At 41.9% G+C, this 16,713-nt stretch overlaps 1 protein-coding gene across 2 annotated transcripts in view; it reads right to left on the bottom strand.

Moving 5' to 3' along the window:
* The window catches only part of LOC308097705 (TOX high mobility group box family member 2-like), a 98,214-nt gene that overhangs the window by 29,939 nt on the left and 51,562 nt on the right, over window positions 1-16,713 (bottom strand). For both annotated transcript variants that reach the window (XM_080445677.1, XM_080445678.1), the window contains exon 4: window positions 984-1,220. In XM_080445677.1, the coding sequence (XP_080301803.1) occupies window positions 984-1,220 (237 nt within the window). The remainder of the gene's footprint in view (window positions 1-983; window positions 1,221-16,713) is intronic.

Genomic DNA, 16,713 nt, shown 5'->3' with positions numbered 1-16,713 from the left:
GGATGTCGGAATTATGAGCGGACCCCCTGTGTACTGGGGCTAGAAACTAGCAGCTACAGTAGCTGTGACTAACTAGCTGCTTGTATTTCACAGTTAATCACAGTTGTGATTAGTAGTGCCATCTTCTCAGTAATATGCCATTACACTAGAAACAATAAGACTATTCATAATAAAAACCGCTTGGCACGTTTTCTTTGATATCACTTCACACATTCAATCACACCCCTTCTAATCACAGAGGTGTTCACATTACTTCCTCTAGTCTTGATCTGGAGCTATCTGGAGCTGGAGTACATACAATCAACGTGACTGTGACGTAGCCACAAAATTTGGTGATGTATCCAATCGCAATCGCCATGGGTGGAGTACTGCAACTTCGCAAGCTAAGGCCAACCCCCTCACATGACCTAGTACAAGCGACGTCATTGCTTAAAAAAAACGTAACCAGCAATTCGACGGGACGCGGCCACAGACGTCAGCACTGCCGATTTGTCTCCTCCGGTCCCTAGGGGGCGAGACAAAAACACTTCCCAACCGTTCCTGACATACTGTCAGAAAGAGAACTTAGTGACTAATTTCAGGTCTTTAACAAAAGCCAACTTGTGGATATCCACTATGCTTGACTTTGACTATATTCTCTGTAGCTGCACCTGTAAGTTGCTCTAGATAAGGAGCATGAGATAAATGATTAAACTGTAAAATGCACATATGCAGATTAGGGAAGATCCCAATCATTCTTCTAGGGCAGTGCAGCTGAGCACCACAAATGTATACTGTAGCTCACTGCAAAACACAAAGTTACAATTGCTGTACTGTACCCTCAACACACAAAAACAACCGCATACAAATACAGTATGGCATGAAGAACGCTTACACGAAGGCACTTTAAGCCATGTAAAGTAAGTTAAAGCAATGGCTGTTTTGCATGGTAAGTCCCATATATTAAGAACCTCAAAAAGGGACAGATTGGAGAGTGTACTCACAGAGTGCATGGGCATGAGGTGACTGTCCTGTCCCAGCATGTTGGACATCATGAGGGCAGGAAGCTCCGGGTAGGAGTAGGGGTTGAGCAGACCATTGTGAGGCAGGGAATGGAACGGGTAGCCTGACTCATGCTCCATGAGGTGCAGCAGAGAGGGATCTGCGTGGTTTGGGGGCGTGATGGGGGGGATCTCGTAGTCTTCGTCCCCTGCTCCCCCGTTGCTGCCTCTGGAGTAGCTCTGACGAGAGAGGAAACAGGAAGGAAATGTGAACGAGAGAGGAATCAGATTGTGTTACTTTTAAGGAATGTCTGGACAGTCTACCCTTCTTTAGTCAGTATACCGAGTGTAAAGAGGAGAAGTTGCTGAAGGAGAAAAGTGAAGGTGGAATCGCAGTATGCTGCATTAAAGAAAACATAGTGGAAATTCAGCCATGGGATGGCATTGGTAAATGGAAAGCTTCCTATTAAGCTGTTGGGTGCTCTGGTGCCAGATCTTTACCCCCCCCCCCCCTCCCCCCCTCCCTCAGGTCTGGTTATGCCAACCTCCTGGACATCCCCAGGACAAAGAAACGAACCTGGGGTGACTCCCCCTCCCTCTGGAACTCACCCTCAGCTCACGTCAAAGATGACCCCCACCCTCGCCACATTTAAAACCACACTCAAAACCCACCTTTTCAGGTGGCATGCCCTACCTAATCCTAATCCCCCCTCTTTTACCTTTACCTCTATAGCTTTTAAACTAGTTTTTCCCTAATAAAGTTGTTTTTATTTTGTTGCTGTTTTGTAAAGCGACTTTGAGTACTCAGAAAAGCGCTATATAAATTGTATGTATATATTATTATTATTATTATTATTATTATTATTATTATTATTATTATTATTATTATTAACCTCACCAAACCCATGGCTAAACTTAAGTATATTAACAGTGTATATAGCTAAGATTAATTAACCAAACCACACTAAACACATGCCTAAACTTAACTGCATACTAACAGTAGCCACTAAGAAGTGACATGCCTTCATGAGAAGCCACACTAGCTGCCACACCCCCTTTGCCAATTATAACTTTTGGAGATATCCTGCTAACTGACAAACAGATACTGTACAAACAAACAGAATGGGGGAAAACACAACCCCCACCCAGCTCAGCTGGCAGAGGTAATAATCAATTACTGTATACGGTTGCAGCAACTATACTGTAAGAATATTCTACAACGAGAGTCTAGTATTGTTCATGCCTTCAAGCAACAAACATCAATGTCAGGCTGCAATCGTTTTAAATATATTTAACTACATTTATTAACTGGAAAATCACCACTGACATTCACTTACAAGCTATGTCCCCAATTCTTAATTATAATGCCAATCACATTCCAGGATTGTATACCAGAGCCACAGCTGGTTTGAAATCAAACTTGACATTCTTCATTCTGCAGTGTGTATCTAAAATATGTCCCAAATGACATCCTCCTTGTTCACAACCAGGTGAAACACTTTAGATTTTGTAATACTAATAAGGCAGTACATGAGCAGGACCCATAGTTTGTCTCTTCTAGGGCCGATCTTGACATAATATTGTGCTGAGAAATATGGTTTTGTGTTCTCAAGAAAAGCACATTGAGGGTATTCACCGGGGAATGAAAAGCAATTTTGTCAGAGGCAATCTGATGCCGACTCCCCCTTTTATAATGACTGAGGAAAATTAATCATCACAAATAATATTCCAGTGTCAGCCATTCAAGAGCTTTTTAATAGAATTTTTATTATTCATGTCTCGCGGTACACATCAAGCAGCCCGTTCTGCAACATTTCAGAAATCAATTCAATATCATCTTCGTGTAGGCTGTCATCTAGCCTGCCAAGGCAGCCATTCATCTTACAAACAAATACTTTCAGCAAACAAATGGTGAGAAACGCAGAGGAACAACTACAATGTCCCCACTCGTGGTAGCAGTGCCTGAAGACAGGATAAAAGTCTAATAATGTGCGCTATCGTTAGAGAGAACATAATAATAAAAGGGAGTATTTGGGCTATCAGCGGGTGATGTGATATTTTCTATTCCCATAACACTCACAGTACTTGCTTGAAAATATTATCATTGAGGATTCCTTTTCCCACAATAAAGGTTTAACAAACGTCAGTTTCTACGCTGCCCAGAATTTCTCATGACATTATCAAGGACACTGCAGTTAGCTATGTCTAATGGATAAAACAATAAATCCCAGGAGGTTTACATTTCTCCATGGCTCCTTAGTGGAAACATGCCGAGAAAGGGACCTGTTTATGTATTTAATAAGGTAAATAGAGTAAATACAGGCAACACCATTATTTAGAGTTAGAGAGGCTATCCTGCAACAGCAAAATCACAGGCTCAATCCCCACAGAAGTCAATGCACGTTCATAAGCAATCCTGTGTTGTCTTTTGAGTGTCCTTGAACAAGACCATCAAACTCCCACCTGCTCACTCACTGAAAGCCACTTTGGCTAAGTGCGATAGCTACATGCCTTAAAATGTGAACACAATGAAATGCAAATATAATGTAAAACATATAAATGTATTTTTGAAGAGCACAACCTTCATTATTCTGGTCTCACAGTAAGTGGCAATCTCATATGCCTGAGATCACCCAAACCTGAAACTTTCCCATCACAAGTTGGCAAAAGGGGGTATACTGTAAGAAGGTCTGAAAACCAAGAATGGGTATTTTGAAATGCAAAAGCCAAATAGATAAATATATACAGGATTTTCATAATCCACTATGGAAAACAAACATAGCTACCAGCAAATCACCTGTCAATATTAAGCAATACTCTACTCACATATCTTTGATTGCGTCTCATATCGTGCCATTCTCTCATGCCGGAAATAATTTAGTACGAAATCAGCCACACGCCGCCTGTGTCATTTTGGAATTAAGTTCAAATATCATCCATATTTTACTCTACTACTTACTGTAGTGCATGTTTCAAATATGTGCGTCACATGTTGGTGAATAGTGAGACATTGTTGAAAATTGGAGCTGATGTGGACTCGGCCCTTTCTACAGCCTCAGCTCAAGGCTTTTGTGGAATGCACTACCCAGCTTTGATCCAAATGCAATACATCATGCATTCTGAACACATCAGCTCTCTGAGATGAAACATGGTTGATGCCATATGCATGTTCAGAGATTTAAATGCTGTCTGAGCATGTTTTACGACCATGCCTTCCATTGTTGTACTGTAGGCTTTTTTTTTTACAGCTTCTTATGATGTCCTTGGAGATAAGACACAGGACAAGGACATTACAAGTTTAATATTTTCAAACGTAGATAAATAATTCATAAATACACTGTCTTTCAAAACATGCCGGAGAGTGGAAACAAGAGAGAGAGAGAGAGGGGTCAGGAGGAAATGTCAAATGTTGATTCAGCCTTCTTTCCCTAACCTTCACCCTTCAGCCAGAGGTGAAGCAAATATTTCTTTCTTTGTTTTTCCCATCCTTTCTCTTTTTTGCTGGGCAAGGAGATTGCTTTGTACCTTTTGCAGATGCCTATCAACCATGATTATTTCTCCCTGCTTACATATGACGGAACCTGCTGTAGTAAAAGAATGACCCGATTGACCCATCTGATTATTTACTGTATCTTATTTTTATTTTTTTAAATATTTTTTTAAAACATCAAAACATTAACTTTTGCATTTCGGGACTTCTAGGTCTTACAGTTTGATAGGAACGGCAGGTGCCACAGAAGAGCACATCTTGGGTTGCTTGGCGTAATCTAACAACGTTAATAAATTAAGTGACATTTTCTACCAGTTAAGCTAAAAGTTTATTAAATGAAATCTTGCTTAACATAAAGACAAAATAAATCTTATAATGAATGGCTGACAAACAAATCAATCATTTCTCTGGAGGAAACGGCTTGTCTAATAGTTCAGATCATGTGGATGTTGTCCTTTTGGACAAGTAGGCTAAAATGTGTTACATGGGAAGCTTTGGCGCATAAAGGGTCACTGGAGCTTCTGCACCCAAGACATATTTTTTTAATGACATTACAATTGTACTAATCTCTCAAGATGCGGTGCTACCGCCTTACACATGTATTGTATAGAAAAGCGAAGGAGCCAAACTCGAGTTCCAGTAAAAACATATAGTAAATAACATATACATATACATTTTATACGTTTTGTGCATTATGCAGAATGCATACTATTTGCCTGAGCCGAGGACACCTCATAACATAGATCAAAATACAAACTTTCAACATTTAATCTTTAATCATCAACATCTACAAGCTCACAACACGTCACGCTGCGACATGTGACATGTTGCTTGTAGCTATTTTTGGCAAAGAGATTTGATGGAGAGGGAAAAAGAAGGGGGTCAAGGACAAACCCCTGAGGGACCCCGTTTCATAGGGTTTAAGTGGTTAAAGCAAAAAAAAACTAAAACAAACAAACAAAAAAAATGATTATATTTTTGCCTCATAAAACCACCGACAACTTTCAATAGGTAGGCCTACTGTCTACGGTACTTTACGCAAAGTCAAGCAGCCATATGCTACTTTGGGGGGGGAGGTGACAGACTGGCCTTGTTTTGGCGATAAACAACAGCTGGCCATGCATATAAAAGGTCTTCACATTCACACGCTATAGCCTAGATAGACGGATGGGGACAGTACATCTTTAAAACATCTTATGGGAATGTCAAAATTCACCTTCACAGATCAACCTTGTGGAGTGGGGAGGAGGGCATAAAATCAAACTCATCAGCGTTTGAGACGGGGCGCTGAACTTCACCGACATGTTACTGTACAACAGTGACCGTCAGAAGGACGGCCCACAGGGTCCTCAAAGGGCATGTGACCTGGCTATGAAATGTCAAGAAACTCCATTTAGGTGATGTATCAACAGCAGTCAGCGTAATACAATAGAAAGAGAAAGAAACCACAGCCCCTGAGCTGACTGACAGGAAGACAGAGCTAGGATAAGTGGTGCGTGTGTGCGCACGTGCGTGCGTGCGCGAGTGTGTGTGTGTGTGTGTGTTAAGGGGGGTTTCGCCACATCCAATCGTAGCTCAGGGTCACAGGTAGCGTCCGTCACTAAAGGACAGGTGGGCCGAGGTGGGCTGCAACCAATAGACATGGAGGGAGCTAACCTCTTCCCAGCTCCCCCACCCCTCCACCGGCAATTCTCTCAAATGTCACATCAAAATGGATCTCATTTAGGTGGGTAAAAGGAACCTGGCTCACCATTGCAGATGTGGGTGGACCTGTGCAGGGCTGTGCCTGAACTCTAAAAGGCTGCAGGAAAGGGAAGTATTTTTGTATGATTCAAGAGAGGGCCCATGATTACCAAAATGTTACCTTACTTTTTTTTTTTAAACAAATGGGAAAAAAGCAAGCTTGGGATTATGGATCAGAGATGAACGATGAAATTGTGTCTCTGATCTTTGCACCGGGACAGAGGGAAGAAGCTAATTCTTGAATGCTTGGTTCAAAGACAGTTTTTTTCCATGGAGGAGAAACAATAGTGTGGTCTCAGCCACGTTTCCTATTCGTATTCATTAGGAGGGAAATCACATAAATAAATAAAATATGTTGTCTTGTAGTCAACCCCGCCCCCCTCCACCTCCTCCGGAGAACATGGAAGCCCCAGTAATCACATATGGCACAATAGCTTGCCCATAATCCCCTTTATTTTTATTCTCATGATGTCACTCTCTTTAAGCCCTTTGCTTTATGAGTCGCAAACGAACTGGAGAGAGGAGGGGAGAAGGAGAGGAGAGAGGGAGAAAAAGAGAGGGAGGGGTGAAAACAAATGATGTGGATCCCTCATTGTTCTTTCTGTATGCCCTCATTCCAGTCGGGGTAATAAGAGAACATTGTGATTTACTGTCAGTGAAGCGCAAGAGTGCATCAGAGAGAATCCACTGCGGCAGGGGCCATTAAAATAGATTTAACTTCCCACAGTATTAGGCCAGATGTCTACACTTCTATTATATTTCAATCAGCCATGACCTTGGTCTCCATATGATGAGAAAGATCACTAGGGGAGAGGGGAGGGAGAGCGAGGGAGAGAGTGAGAGGGAGACAGAGAGAGTAAGGGAGGGAGAGAGAGAGGGAGACAGAGAGAGTAAGGGAGGGAGAGAGAGAGAGAGAGAGAGAGAGAGAGAGAGAGGGGGGGGGTGAGGAAAAAACACCCTTGGAAAACCAATAGAAATATCAAACTACTTAGTCCCACTAAATCCCTTTGCTCCACAGTGCTGCATATATAGCAGGGAAGAGAGAGAGAGAGAGAGAGAGAGAGAGAGAGAGAGAGAGAGAGAGAGAGAGAGAGAGAGAGAGAGAGGACCAGCCCGAAATAGATCTGCGGTTTCAAGTTCTCTTAAAAGAGCATATGAATCATTGAGTGCACTCTCACTACTGATAAGTTTCAGTTTTTTGGGAGCATACTGTGTGTATTGGAAGAGGGACTGCACTGAGAGAGGGGGTCAGAATTGCCTTGTTGTGTTCTCTAAGCTTCAAATATTAACCAAGAACATTAAAGATGAATCTGCCCATATTCCTAGACCTAGAACAAGAGATATATGACGCACAAATGATCATTTTCTCAAACGTATATCACATCACCGTGGATCCCAGTCTATGCTTAAATGCAAATTTCTACTCTTAGTCTCATGGATTATCTATTCTGAACGAATATCACATTTTCTTTTCTGTACAGTACAGTATCTCTCCGTCTCTGGCTCTATAAGAGGTCATTGGAGATGAGCATATCTGCTCGTTCTATTTTAGAGACTGATGGTAATTGGACTTATTGGCTGACATGGACTGACCTACATAAAGAACAAGCAATCTCTGTTTACAATCCTAATTTACAATCCCTCCCAGCATGGGAGGGGATGTTGCACTGATATTGCACTGATTTTCCTCCATGTGATGCTTTCTTAACACCATTCCCCCATGTTGTTTGAATGTAAAAAAACAACAAACACTCAGCCACTTACTAGAAATACGCTACACGTATACTAGATATACTAGATATACTAACTAGTATATTATCTAGTATATATTATATACTAGATGTGTTATGGCTGGTATACCATATAACCGCAACATACTGGGGTCGATGCCCACCTCAGAACCTGTGCTGCATATTGTTGCTGTCGGGTGGAAAACCTCTATGTATGTTTGCACAAATGTTCCAAAAATGTCAATCTGGAGTCCGTATTTTGGTCATGTCATTATAGGCATTCAATAGTATAAAATAGGCCATCAATTTATGAAAAAAAAACATAATAAGATGGAAAAATGGAGATCCAAGGTTTTTGCTCGACAATGACAATAGTCACTATGCACTCACATTGCTCTTTCTCTTCACAGTCCTGTCTCCATAAAGAGCAGCTGTATGTCATACATTATACAACATACATCTTCGATAGAATAGATAGGTCATAAGTACTCTACATTCAAAGGCTACCTACAGTACATTGCTGGGGGACTCATTGCTATGGATACATAACGCATCATATTGAACAATTGCGTCGAGGAGGCTCTCATAGATTGATTACTTCCTCTTCCCTGTCTGACACAGCCGCACAGTGTTGCTAATGGAAACGTAAAAATTTACTTTTAGCCTTTTCACTGACAATTTATATTCTTAGAATGTTTTCTAAATATTAAAATCCCCTCAGCATAATATTTATGCTGACAAGGCTTTGTATTAACGACTACCAACAGCTTCAGAAAAGTTCAAATTAAATTAGCATTTCCAAATGTCTATTTAAATTTCTCCCCCATTTTCTTGCATCTCAGCTGTTCTTGGAGGGAAGGGAACAAGGGAGGACAGAGGGAGAAACTCCCATTGGCTGGATTGGGGGAGGTGGTGGGCACTGGTAAAGGGAGGAGAGGTTAGTGGTTGTGCTGGGGGTATAATGGTGCACTGTGAGTCACGGAGCCTTTTTCACATCAGCATCGCCCACATTGTGTGTGTGGTGCCAGGGTGTGCTGAGGTATATCTGACTCAGGCAGCAAGAGAAACAGAGAGAGAGAGAGAGAGATGGAAAGTGTTAGAGGGAAAAGGAGGAAGAGGGAGAGGACATCAGCAAATAACATCTGAATGACCACAATTGGTCTGGTCTGTGTTATGACTGTTTAAAAAAGATATTTTCTAATGTATAGTCGATTAGCAGTGAGATTGATGTCACGTTAATATTATCATGGGGTCTGATGGGTCTACTCTACAACCATGCTCAACTACTATTTGTAATCTTATAATCTTTGGTACCTGGTTACCAGGTCGGGCAGATAACCAACTGGTATGCTTTGATATATAAAGATGACACTTCCTGTTCATTTTCACTTGTCAACCTGAAGAAGACCGAAACGTTGCTTTGTTTGCTGCTGGTTTGAATAAAGTTTAGAGCGTCTTCAAAGTGAGTTGTGAGCCCTTCTTTTGTGTGTGTGTGTGTGTGTGTGTGTGTGTGTGTGTGTGTGTGTGTGTGTGTGTGTGTGTGTGTGTGTGTGTGTGCGTGCATGTGCATGTGCGTGTGTGTGTGTGTGTGTGTGTGTGTGTGTGAGATGCAACGACAAAAAGAAAGAGAGAGAGCCAGAAAGACATGCAAAGAAAGCAAAAGAGAGAGAAGGGACTGACAGAGACAGAGAGAAAGCTTACATCTAACAGGCGAGGTTTCTATTCTAATCTAGAACATCAGCCACAGCTCTATAGTCAAGTGAATCGATGGAGACACAAGGCTCAACAACCAGGAGAAGCACGGACACAAAGATACAAACAGGCTGGAACTCAAAAGGCCGGAGTCAGTGCTTCTTCTCCTATAGATCTGTAATAGAACACAATGGAACAAGCAGAACGGGAGGTGGAAAGAAGGACAAGAGACAAGGATGGACTCGCTCTCTCCCCTTTCCTGCCTGTTCTTCTCCTCCCTTCAAGCTCCCTCTCACCACTTCCTTCCCCTGTCTCTTTGAGATTTTACATTTTCATGTTCGGCAGATTTAGCCAATGCTCGTATATACACTACAGAGCAACTTGAGACCAAAAATGCATCAGTACTATATGTACAAAGTTTTGATTCCTAGTTCCAACCATTAAGCCATTTAGACCTGAAGCCGATTCTAGAAATATCTTCTAAATCCCAACAGTATTTGAAAAATGTATGTTCTATATCAGTGGTTCTCAAACTTTTTCATGTCAAGGGACCCCCATCTCAAAATATGTTGTTCCAGGGACCCCCAGAAGCAAAGATTTTAGTTAAAAATGTTCACTTTAAAATAATATATATTCAAAGATTTGCACACATGTTCAAGATTTTTCATAAATAGCAGATCTACAAGCTTGTAGCGCAGGCGCTATGAGCTTGTAGATCTGCTATTTTTGAATAGCCAACAAAATCTTAAAATGACACACGGTCTGAATGGGTTAAAAGCAACCATTAGTGCAGAATGCAAGGGCCAGAGCCCTGATGTCAGCATAGAATATACACAACACAATATTCATGTGGCCCGAATGACGTGGTCTAATGTCGCCAAAGGATCAGAAATCTCCGCCTACCGATACGTCTGGAGACTCCGAAATATAAGGTCGTTGTTGGAACAGCGTTCACTCATGTCACACTCATGTCCACCCAGTTTTAGCAATGAAGCTGTGAGATTGTTGTCGTCAGTCTCTAGTTGAGTGAAGTGCTTAGAGACGGACTTGTGAGTCTACGAATGACCAAGCAAGAGAGTGGGGGGGGTTATGATGCTTGGTGAGGAAATAAGAAAACTGAGAGCTAAGGAGATTGGGGGCCGTGTGCGTGTGTGTGTGTGTGTGTGTGTGTGTGTGTGTGTGTGTGTGTGTGTGTGTGTGTGTATGTGTGTGTGGAAGGGGCACATATAGACTGATCTTACTGCCCATAAACTCGATTGCAAATGGAAGTCACTGGGGTATGGACTGTAGAAATGGGACAGGGAAAGCCTGGAAACACACAAATTACAAACATAACACACACAGACAGGCACACTTTACTTTCTACACATGCACATACATAAAAAGTGAATGAACACGCACACTCACAGACACACTGGCATGCACTAAAACAAACAAACACACACTCACACACACAGACACGCACACACGCACGCACACGCGCACGCGCACGCGCACGCACGCACACACAAATATTCAGAGGCTGTGTAATCAGTCAAACAGATCATCGTTGATTTGGGCCCCAATCAAAAACACTTCCTGTCTGTCACACTGGACTGATCTCCAATCAGTCTGACTCTGTTATTTATTTATTTATTTATTCTGGAGGTTTGGAGGGAGGGGAGGGAATAGTCACCCTTGATCCAAAGGGAGAAAGCAGAGAGAGACCTGAAAAATACATAGACCACAATGCATTTGGGCATGGTGACAACCATTTCGCTTTCAGGGCAAAACATTTGAATGCATCATGCCATGATAATGCTCTGTAATCAACATTATTTAGTATATCATTCAATATACAGTATTATGGCATTATATACAGCATTACATTGATGAATATTATCTGTCAATCATCATAATGGCATTGTTGAGTAATCCACAATCAAGGTTAAGTGTTAAGAGAAATTCCTGATAGTATAATATAATAGTCCTGTATATACTGTGGGTAGATACATGACGTTGATCAAATAAATAGCCCACCCAGTTCTTTCATTCCATAGGGTTGGATAACAAAATAATAAAATAGAAAGGTGCCCTTAGTGGAGTGCAAATCTCCGCCAGGAGGCAGCTAGGCCCCAATAATAATAATACACTATCTGACTAAGTAACATCAAACTTGCTTGTGTCTCTCCCCCCCTGTCTCTCTGGTTGTCTATTGTATACAGTATATGGTTATGTCTATTGTCTATATGGTTCTATATATGGTTTATAGTTTGTGAGAATAGAGGGGCAAAAACTGATAGGTCTGCCTTTATCTACTTTATTCATCTTTGGTTGCTTATTGTGTAATATTTTGAATAAATGCCAAATCATGTCCAATATACGTTATACCATATAACTTTTCTTATTATGAGGTATTGTGCAGCTCAAATCCGGCTCAAGCTCTCGCCCTTTCACCCAGAAGCCCGGCCTATGTCCAGAACAACAAGGACACTACTATACAGGGCCATCGGGATAAGCCATGACAACGCAACAAACATCTAATTATTGTGACATCTTGACGCCTGGTGATCAAAATAATGTATGGAGCCATGGGCGACGTGTCATCCTGCTTCCACCTATGGATTCGCTCCACGACTGACCTGTCATAACTGCATCTGTCATTTCATTATAAGAAGCTTGTCACATTTGATGTTTGTCAGAAAGGAATTTTTAACTGTACTGCCTCGTCGATTCTTTCTCTTAATACAGTGCCGACTTATTATTACCAGAACCATCCGCTTGTGTCTGTTTATTTGGCTCCTTTTACTCTGGATTTGTAACTTTTTTTTATTTTTTATAATAATAATAATTATTTTTTAGATTTTTTGGGGGGTTTTATGCCTTTATGAATAGGACAGTAGACTGACAGGAAATGGGTAGAGAGATGGGGAGTGACACGCAGCAAAGGCCGTCGGGATCGGGACTCGAACCGCTGCCAGGCTACACTGAGCCCAGGTGCCCGGACCGCTACGCCAGCGATCCAGGCCAGGGTTTTTAACTTTTTTAACTAGAAGTACATTGGTTAACTTAGAGTTCCTGGTTTCTACATCCATCAGAGACGATATCTATGGAGGATACAACCAGCTGACTGGAAGCACTAATCACATCTACAAGTTGGACACCATCACAATGGTTGTCTTTAATTAACACCAGAGGCACTCCGGAAGGGAGGGGGGAGACTGGGAGAGGGAGAGGGAGGGATGGAGGAACAAGAGGGATGGAGCAGAGAGAGAGAGTCTATTTCACGCACACAATAACCTGGAGAGGGAGAGAGAGGGAGCCTATTTCACCAATGCAATAACAATTTACAATTTAGGCATTTAGCAGACGCTCTTAACCCATTCAATCCCGGAAACACATCCGTGTCATTTTAGATTTTAGCTATAACCATTATTTTGTTCTTTGGCTATTTTTGAAAAATCTTGAATATTTGTGCAAATCTATGAATATATATATTTTTAAAGGGAATTTTTTTTTACTCAAATATTTGCTTCTGGGGGTCCCTGGAACAAAATATTTTCAGATGGGGGTTCGCGGCCAAATACATATAATTTGGGGGGGTCCTTGACATGAAAAAGTTTGAGAACCACTGATATAGCAACATACGTTTTTTTCAGAAAACTGTTAGGATTTAGAAGACATTTATAGATGCGTTCCCAGATTGAATGGGTTAATCCAGAGTGACGGTAAACACAAGGTAATACATCAAATGCATAGAGACAGTGTAGTGCCTCAGTAATCTAGGATCATATAGTACACCAAGAACCTCATCAGTCTAAACATTATAATATCAAAAAATAAATAATATGTTTATTTGAAACTATACAAACTATAGGATGCCAGGTCAACAAATGAACCTGGCATCTGTCTGAATAACACGCTATCTAAATGACATTTGAACCTTTGCATAAAGACTGCATGGTCGTCAAGGCTAGGGCAAGTGCTACGGGATATAACCTGGCCAAGGCTGGGTACCTGAAGCCGATCGACGCGTGGCATAAATTAATGCCCTACTTTACTACAGCGTCACGCAAAAGCATCAAAAGTAGCAGATCGACAAGCGGCGCGACACATTTTGAGCTTGTCCATCTGTTGCTTTTGCTTGTAAAATATTTTGTTCCAGGGACCCCCAGAAGCAAAGATTGGAGTAAAAAAATTATCCCTTTAAAAATAAATATATTCATAGATTTGCACAAACTTTCAAGATAAAAAAAAAATCTGATCTACAAGCTCATAGCACGGCACTCTGTGCCGCGCTATGAGCTTGTATATCTGCTATTTTTGAAGAGCCAAAGAAATCTAAAATGACACAATGTCAGCGCTATAACCGCGGCTTGTAATGAATAAATCAAGACAATCTGACTTCTCCATAATATGTGCTCACCAGAAGAAGAAAAAACACACACACATCGCAACATCTTAAATAATAAATATTGCGTGATGTATCTGTGCTATACACAAAGTGAAGGTATTGTCCGATACATTTCAGAAAGGTTGTATACAGTACAATGCTCGAAACCTGTGTTTGAATCATTGACTTTATATATAAACGGTTTGAATGACCGGATTGTGTCCGCGAGCATACAGTACCACACAGGGGCCCCCCGAAAGCTGTTTCTGTTTAGTGGTTTTCTCTCTTTTAAAAGCCCAGAGATGTTATGTGTAATGCAATCTCCGGCCTGTGTGTCAAACTGCTACCTCAGTGTGTGTACGCCATGGAAGACCTCAGACATGCACACAAAGGAGACTCTGTTCTGACCACATGCACCTTTTCTTTTCACAGGCACACAGTATCTACACGCTATACGGTGGACAGCTAAGTGTGAATTAAGATTCCCATATCAACCACTTATGCCCTATAGCAGTGCTTCTCTTTTCGTGTCAAGGACCCCCAAATTGATATGTATTTGACCACGGACCCCCATATGAAGATTTATGTAAAAAAAGAAAAGAAAAAAAAGAAGCAAAATTATTTAAAAAATTTCAAAACATTTAGCAGATGTACAAGCTCACAGCGTGGCATGAACTGAGCTTATACATCTGCTATTTTTGAATAGCCAACATATAAATGGATAAAGTGGTACATTTCTGGTTTGGGAAATGTTTGCCTATAATGACATGCCCAAAAATAGGGAAGCCAAGTCGTAATGTGGTTACGGTGGGTAAACGTATGGGATCATGTCCCCCCCGCTATGTTGGAATAAGACCATCATAATTGTACTGTGCACTGATGCGTGATGTCGCATGTCTTTTCTGCAGAACAGAGGAATAATAGTCTTACACGTGCCCCACCTGTAGTCAATAAGAGGCCCGGACCGCTGGCGTAGCGGTCCGGGTACCTAGGCTCTAAAGTAGCCTGACAGCGCATCGCGGATTCGACTCCCGATCCCGACGGCCTTTGCTGCATGTCACTCCCCATCTCTCTCCCCATATCCTGTCAGCCTACTATCCTGTCAAAAAAAGGCATAAAAGCCCAAAGAATTATCCCCCCAAAAAATTTATGGATTCAATAGGATATGCGAAAACACTAAATCTGAACGCAAAGCTTTGTGGAATTGAAGGATTGAGAAAGAAGACATTTGTAAAGTACATTACAGTGTGTACAGTACAAACAGGCATGTACTGTAGACAACGTGCGCCCAGCATATCCATTAGCGAGCTAATCACCATCGCAAACGAGTGCATGGAAAGTCACCATATACAAACCTCCAATTTGTCTCATTTAACTTCAAAGGCAATCCATATACAGCAAATAAATGCACAGCTAACACAGGCAATTAAGCGTCAATTAAGAAGTAATTGCCTTGCTTTTCCACAAACACATGCAAAGGCAGCCGCTGTACTAAATGTTTGCGTTGCGCGTAAAACAAAATACAGATATAGCTGCGATGTTGTGCTTTGTAGGGTATTTATGAGTCTGTGGAATTGTTGATTCTAAAAGGCTAATAGGGCTGGCCTCCAGGCATTGTGCTCACCAGGATATTGGATGGGGCCCCCAGCAAAGCACCAAATTAATCGTCAATCTAATGTTTTATGGCTCACATTTAAAAAACCTGGGCTGAGCACCACACAATGCAGCCTTTCTTGTTTGGAAGAAAACAAGTCTTCTAGTAACTCTTCTACTCTTCCCACTCTTCTAGTCAGTCTTATGAAAGGAAAGGGAAGCTGAACAATGAACTACTAGCTTGACTCCTGTGGGAGGGCCCACATGCTCGGACCGAGCATGTGGGCTTCTATTTTGACTCCACTGACAGAACGTCAACTACAACGGACATGTTTTGAAAAGCCTGAATGGCCTCACCCCGCTAAGAAGGTGTTTGTTGACATAACATTGGCAACCTGGAGTAGGTGTCGATGATTGACACATGACTGCTGTGGTAGACCAACTACAAAGCTGGACATTTATCCCAATTAACAAGCAGCGAGCGAGAGTATGCAAAGTGACATAATTGGGGCAACTAACTGCACAGGCTATGTGCCTAACGAGGGTGGACCGCATGCCTGTGATGTGTGCTATAAGTAGACAATAAGCCGCTAAAGCTCCACCTCGACCCCTCATTATAGTCACTCAATCCTCACATCAAAGGAGACACAACCTCAATATTGCAATGTGTGCACGTGTGTGTGTGTGTGTGTGTGTGTGTGTGTGTGTGTGTGTGTGTGTGTGTGTGTGTGTGTGTGTGTGCATGCCTACGCGTGTGCGTGTGTGCGCGCGCGCGTATATCTGCAGGTATGCTTGCCTATGCATTCAGTGGGTACAATATGCGCGTGTACAGTAGATGAGTGGGTAGTGGTGTGTATGTCTGAGTAGGTGCTCACGTACGTGTGTGTGTCTTCATGTGTGTGTGTGTGTGTGTGTGTGTGTGTGTGTGTGTGTGTGTGTGTGTGTGTGTGTGTGTGTGTGTGTGTGTGTGTGTGAGTTTCCTCAGGTCTCTCAGTCATGCGGCCATGGCCCTGTGTGTCTGTCTCTCCAACAGTATTAAGTAGGGTGCTAATTGACAAGGAGCCGCCACCTTGTGATGTTTTGTCGGAACATGAAGGCCCCTGCCGCTGGATC

Source organism: Gymnoscopelus braueri, assembly GCF_963280865.1.
Source record: "Gymnoscopelus braueri genome assembly, chromosome: 12".
NCBI lineage: Eukaryota > Metazoa > Chordata > Actinopteri > Myctophiformes > Myctophidae > Gymnoscopelus > Gymnoscopelus braueri.
The sequence above is the reverse complement of the archived record's forward strand: the minus strand, read 5'-3'. Positions and strand labels throughout refer to the sequence as shown.